The sequence below is a fragment of the Ascaphus truei genome, chromosome 6 (assembly GCF_040206685.1).
Source record: "Ascaphus truei isolate aAscTru1 chromosome 6, aAscTru1.hap1, whole genome shotgun sequence".
Taxonomy (NCBI): domain Eukaryota; kingdom Metazoa; phylum Chordata; class Amphibia; order Anura; family Ascaphidae; genus Ascaphus; species Ascaphus truei.
Genome location: NC_134488.1, coordinates 91,511,031 through 91,518,006, shown reverse-complemented (window position 1 = coordinate 91,518,006; position 6,976 = coordinate 91,511,031). Strand labels below are relative to the sequence as shown.

Here is a 6,976-nt window from a genome sequence, read left to right as displayed (position 1 = left end):
GTAAGTAAGCTCGTTTTCTTAACCTCTGCAGTGCCGGAGGGGGGTGTCTGCATTGAGGTATTTGTGGCACTGTAGGGGTTATCGCCTGTACATACTTCAGACATCCTAAAATATCAATGCCCCTATTATGGATCGTACAAACCCACATTTTCCCTTTCCTTATAAAGGAGATATATATATTATATTGTGTATAAATTCCTATATTTATTCCTTGTGTATGAATAATATACAATACTCAAAAGGGAGGTCCAAAGAGCTGTGATCTGTTAAACTGGTTTAGTACCACTACTTTAACACAATACCACTACTTTAACACATGACCACTACTTTATTAAGGCACTTTAGGCACTGATCAGAGATATTTGGGATGTCACATCGGCTGCTGCGATTGTGACATTTACAAGTTGTTATTGAATTTTCCACCATAGCCTATACATGATTTGTTTTAATAGTAACCGTGGTCTAACTATCAATTTGTTAAATAACATTACAATAACATTTTGCCTGTCATTTATTTGTAGAATATGTTTCTCGCAATGAATTAATCCATGTCTTTCCCTACACTAGTGATGTTGAACACCAACAGGCTGACTGGAGCAGCATCCATGAAAAGATATGTCAACTGCTTATTCCTCTGCGCACATCATTACCTTTCTTAAACTCTGCAGAAGAAAGATGCCATTGTATGGAGCAGCAAATACAAAGAAAGGTAGGCACAAATATATAGATAACAGTCCAAGAGACACTGTTTTTAAGTATACCCTTTGCTTGCTTCATTCATTGTAACATCGCTGGAAGAAGAGATCAGTGTATCTCAAAAGCTCGCACAAATAAAAGCATTTCGTTAGCCACAGAACGGTATCGTCTATTTATTTTTTGATTATTGAAGCTCGGCTAACACGGTACTGATACCTCTACATATATATATATATATATATATATATATATACACATACACATATACACATATACATATACATATACATATATTATATATATATTATATATATATACATATATATACACATATATACACATATATATACACACACATATATATACACGTTTATATACACACGTATATATACATGGAGAGGGAGTGGCTCAGGGAGTAAAAGACACTGACTGGCACTGAGAGTTTGAAACAGGGGAGTCTGGTTCAATTCCTGGTGTCGGCTCCTTGTGACCTTTTGCCTGGCAACCGCTTAGTCTCAGTAGTGGGTTTCATTCGGTACGCACCGGTTTGTGCAAACCTGTTACTAACATTTCACAAGTTCTCCGAACCGGTGCTTAATTCTCTCACCTGTCCAGGCAGCAGGCGGTCTCAACCAGCATCTTTTCCCGGCATATCTTCTCAATATGACTGCGCAGTGTCAAATGGCACCGCGTTGCCATGCCAACGGGAACGCCATAGGATATGACCGCATCCCGTGATGCCCCGTTGCTAAGGCAACAGGAGGCTACGTGACGTAATGACATTACACGGCGTCGCATTGTCATGGCAACACAGTGCCATGTGACACCGCTCAGCCATATTGAGAAGATTTGCAGGGGAAATATGCGATGCCGGAGCATGCTGGGAGATGCCGCCTGCCGCCTGCCGCCTGGACAGGTGAGGGGGAGATCTGGGGGAGATCTGAGAATGCTGATGGGGATTGGGGGAGATGTGAGGATGATGAGGGGGGCTCAGGATGATGATGAGGGGGACGGGGGAGATCTGATGATGATGATGAGGGGGACTGGGAGAGATCTGATGATGAGGGGGACTGGGGGAGATCTGATGATGATGAGGGGGAGAAGCTGATGATGGGGATTTTTTACTATGAAAGGGCGGTAAGGTGAAAGAGAACCGTTTGCTAAAATTTTTGAATCCCACCACTGCTTAGTCCATCTGCACGTCAGGATCCGAATGACCTGTGGAGCGCTGATCAGGTTCCCCTTATATAGCTTCCCCGCTACCATAGGAAAGCATGGTAGAGGGACTGGCGACAAATCACAGCATGGATTCTGCTCACAGACCAATCAGGAGGTACGGGCTCATCTGCATTGGCCAATCAGGGCTGGGGGCAGGTTTAAAGTGTTAAAGGGCTTGTGGAGGGAAATACAAACGGGCCAATGGGAGCAGCGACTACCAGAGGGACTCGACAATGGCTTCCCCTGGCCCATAGGATATGTCCCACAGGGCTGACACCACTCTGGCTAGGGAGGCAACAATTTGCGCCTATTTTAGGTCAGTTGGCCCCCCTGGCCCAATCTCCAACCCTATACACTGTCTTCTTTGTCCCCTGCACCTCTCCTCCCCCTCCAGTCCCAACAGCAGTCATTTTCTCTGGACATGCGGGCTACACAAAGGGTTTCTCAGCCCTGCATGTCCAGTTTCTGCTTTATTGTTACACAAAGCACATTTTTATACTTTCTTATATTTGCACAACAGGAATATAAGAATCACAGTACAGGGTGTACAAGGGCTACATATTACATTAAAACCGGGTAGCTCTGGGGTATGGTAGCTAGATGAGCCTCAGAAAGGATGGCAGGGGCCAGGGACTGGGCTTAACCTTTATTATACTGGTTCCTGGGCCCCTTTCCGTCACAATCATAAAGGCCCATATTGACTAAGCAGTCTTCTGCCATAGGACATCTTCTAGCAGTGGGAGATACCTTACAGCCCATTGACTTGAATGGGCTTTTAGTTATTTTCCAGAGTCGGAAGGTGCCGTATGGCAGACGTCTGCTTAGTAAATATGGCTCAATATCTTAGAACTAATAGTTGATCATCTTATAAAATTACTACTCCTGTGCTAAATGGTTCAAAATATATTTAGGCTGATGGATCGACATGTCTTTTCCTTAACAGAAACATTTGATTGACGTTACCATGAAAGAAGCCCAGAAGCTCCTTTTTAATGGAAAACATCAAGATGCGATCCCTGCAGCCACACATTCCCTTTCTTTCAGTATTGACGTGTTCGGATTGACTTCTGTAGAGTTAGTGCCCGTGTACCTGATATTAGCCGAAGCAAACATTGGTAAGTGTTGTTTTCTGTAGGCTAGCAGGGTAAAAGGTGCAAAATGTGAGATTGTATTTGCCTAGCTTTTTCTGGAGGTTTTCCAGGGTAAGAACCAGGTCACCAGCTGCAGATACCTGCTGTCTGTGACCTTTTTGTCACTTTGTATAGATAGGGGCAGGTACATAAATACTTTTTCTGGGTAGAAAATTGTCATACTGTGGTTACAAAGATATTTTTGTTGCCTTCTCAGTTTACATCAGATAGTAATTTGTACATTTCAGCAAATTGCTTTGTGTCATTGCCTTAAATTCCCCAACTTTCATTTTATTCTAGTTTACTACATTATTCCAGCATCTGAGCCCACCTCCGCCCAAAACCCCCAAATTATCTGTATTTATTTGTATTTGTATATGTATTTTAATCTGTTGATTTTTGTTGCAGTCTGTGACGGAGCGTCCTGTAGGCGAGGTCAGATAGACCCATAGACAGAGGGTTGCTCTTAACTGGATTGGTTTATTAACCAGGAGACAACTAAAACATTAGGAACACTGTCCCTTTGAGGCCAAAATAAATCATAAAATAAACACCTATTCCCTATAGGGAAACTAGCTCACTACTTCAGCCCTATCTAACGGCAGCTGTCCAACTAAACTGGTTATCAGCTTTAAAACATATAACACAATATTATATAGCAATATAACACAATAGAACAATATATAGTCTTATCTGACATGCTGGTCCGGCGTCTCCGATTTCTCCAGCTACAGGCGTGGAATTCCTGCTGCTCCCAGGAAGTCTTTTGCCCTTCTTTGTGCGCAGGCTTCTGCTGTGTGGGGCTTTGCGTTCCACACTGTTGCAAGGCAAAATCCTCTGGTCAGCAAAGCCTGGATCCCTGCGGGCGGGCACTCTGTCTGTGATCCTCACAGACTCCAAACAGGGATACTAACAGCAGCTACTTCCTGCTTTTTATAACTGTTCAAACAGGAGTTTCACACACCCCCTGCATGAAACCTGACACCAGTGCAGCTTGGAAAGGGAATTAACCTCTTCACTCACTTACACAGTCTGTAACAGGGAAGTTATCCCTGTTCAGGTAATGTGCCTCTAATCCAGCAGTGTGGTGGTTAACTGCTGGTAGTCAATTAACAAACACCACCTGCCTGATTAGATTGCTTAGAAAAGCCTGCCTTTTGAGACAGGAAGTTAGACTCCTTAGCTCACACCTGAGCTGAACTTGGAGACAGAGCAGAGATTCCTTAGTCCACAACTGGGCTGAACCAAGGAAGGACAGATGTCTTGAGCGACAAGCTGACCACAAGACAAAGGGGACAAGATTCTAACCTGGAGCCTGATATTTCCTGTGCACACAAGGGTGCGGTTCCAAGAGATCAGAGAAGCTTCCCCTACAGCAGCCCAGCTAACAGATAAGACTTTCATTTATAAGACTTTTTATATCTGTTCATTACATAATATAAGTTTGGGGCTGGGAGACATGCTTATCTAAAGGGAGTGTGGACTGCGTAGTATTTCCCTAGAAATACTCCCAAGTGAATAGAAGCTTTGTTTACCCCTTGTTTGGATGGTTTCCTGATGTTAAGGAAACAGGCGCAATAAAAGCCTTATTTAATTTCACCATAACCAGTCTCCCTTGCATACCTCTGTGAGCGTCCGCCTACATATGGTGTCAGAAGTGGGATGAGAGAGGTGGTCCTTGAAGTTAAGGAACCCGGAGTTTGGCTGTGAAATTTTTTTAACGCTTTTTGCCTACAAACAGTCTGAGCAACATAAACAAAAAAATCTCATGCAGCAGAGACCAGAGTTAAAGTGTTACACACCCATGCAGGAAACTTACACTGCACTGAAACTTACAAAACCACAGATGGACTCTTTTCCCCAATCCCAAGAGGAGAGAGAGAGAGACTGCTCAAGCAGGTAAACCTTATTTGCCTATCACAATAAAGTGTAATACGGTCATTGAAATAGGGGGTTTGCCTTCCAGCCATAGTCAGGGTTCAAGAAGTGAGTTAGCCCTTAAAAGGGATAGGCGTTTGTTGTTTTCAAATGTTGGCTGAAGCAGTTAATACAGATGGTGACCCATGAGAGGTACTGATTCTGCAAGTAAAGGCTGCCACACCGCATAGTGTGTTTGTGATGGTGCTCAAAAAGTGCTGGGACTATATGGAAGGAGGGGAGTATTAACTGGGTAATAACAGTTTTTTGCAATGATACTGTGCCTTTAAGTGGGCATAAGGTACCCTGAAGGTAGGAGTGGGTTGCCAAAGACAGCCCCCTCTTTCCTCATTAGGTAGCCCCAGGTTTAGTACTCACTGAGTCTTCTTCCTTCCCCAGTCTCCCCTCCAAAGCGTGCAGCTGTATTAGAGTGTAGATCCAAGGCCAGGGTGTGCAGCGCACAGCAATAAGGAGGAGAAAGTCTTGCAGAAAAAATAGTCCTTTATTTAATTCATGGTGTGGGACAACAGCAAACCTTCAACGCGTTTCGTTCAAGGAACTTGAACGAAACGCGTTGAAGGTTTGCTGTTGTCCCACACCATGAATTAAATAAAGGACTATTTTTTCTGCAAGACCTGCTCCTCCTTATTGCTGTGCGCTGCACACCCTGGCCTTGGTGCCACACCGCATAGGACTACCAGTTGTGAATGGAGTATATGCAGAAAAGTGTGAAAATTGATGCAAGACTGTGCTGAAGCAGGGAAATTTCAGTAAACAAGTGCTGAGGGTAAAATTGCTTACTAGAAAAAAGGAATTGCTGAGCTGTGTAAAAGGTATCCCAAAGTGTGAAGAGTGAATGTCATAATACTCAAAGTTGAGACTGAACTCAAGCAGAAAACCACATTATTTGGCTGAAGCAGGGAGATTGCACCTAGCAAGTAAATGGTGTGAAGCAAACAGAAGTTTTTACCTAGCAACTGCACATCCAGCATACCTAATGAGAAATTAAACCTAGCAAGTAAGTGGTGTAAAGCAAATAGAAGTTTTTACCTAGCAACTGCACATCCAGTATACCTAAAGAGAGAGAATGCATGCACAGTACTGCTGATATTGTAAAACTTACCCAAGAAAAAGAAAAAAGTCTACAGAGATGCCTGTGAGAGCCACGACCTCTACAAGCAAAATATGCCCACCTGTAAGACTACCACAATTGGTTCTAGCAAATACCAGTGGCAACAGCTGCAATAGCGCCTCCTGAGGTCAGGAAGAAAACTACACCTGAGAGCCCCAAAATGGAGGACAAGATGCAGCATTCCTGTAATGAACCCTACCCCATGGAAGAGTGGCCCTTCCAGTCCAATAAGGAGGAAGACATCTCTTACGGGGAACCCGCACCGAGTCACATCCACAAAACACCCCAAGAATGGTGGGGGTGCCTGAACTCGGCACGAACAGAAAAGACCGCTCTCTATGATGACGAATATGGTCGACAAGAGAAAGAGCGGGAGCAGCAGATCATCCAATATTTCTGTCAGCTAAAGCAACTGCAAGAAAAGCCTGGCGTATATATATCCTTCTTTGCAGGAACTGCATTAGGCATTAGACAGTGAGGCATTTAAAGTGAGCTTTTAAAGTGATAAATACAGTTAGACTACAGTTAATATACTCACTTTCTTCATGCAAGACCAATAATCTCAGCTGATATGACATGGATCTAATTGCATTCTCTTCACAGGTATGTTCCTGATGTGCAAAACCTGTGTAAAAGACAGGCTGACTCTGGCCTTGTAGAATTGATATAAGTATGTTCCTGATGTGCAAAACCTGTGTAAAAGACAGACTGACTCTGGCCTTGTAGAATTGATATAAGTATGTTCCTGATGTGCAAAACCTGTGTAAAAGACAGACTGACTCTGGCCTTGTAGAATTGATATAAGTTAGTATGTTTGAATTTAAAAAGTGTTTTTTTTTTTTTTCCTTTTAATTCTGTGATGTTAATTGACCAACTGCAACAA

General features: G+C 43.3%; 1 protein-coding gene across 1 annotated transcript in view; it reads left to right on the top strand.

Annotated features, from left to right (window-relative positions):
* ZMYND12 (zinc finger MYND-type containing 12) overlaps positions 1 to 6,976 on the top strand; it is a 37,050-nt gene that overhangs the window by 719 nt on the left and 29,355 nt on the right. Inside the window, exons 2-3 of the mRNA XM_075605097.1 lie at positions 568 to 709; positions 2,858 to 3,029. Of these exons, the coding sequence (XP_075461212.1) occupies positions 568 to 709; positions 2,858 to 3,029 (314 nt within the window). The remainder of the gene's footprint in view (positions 1 to 567; positions 710 to 2,857; positions 3,030 to 6,976) is intronic.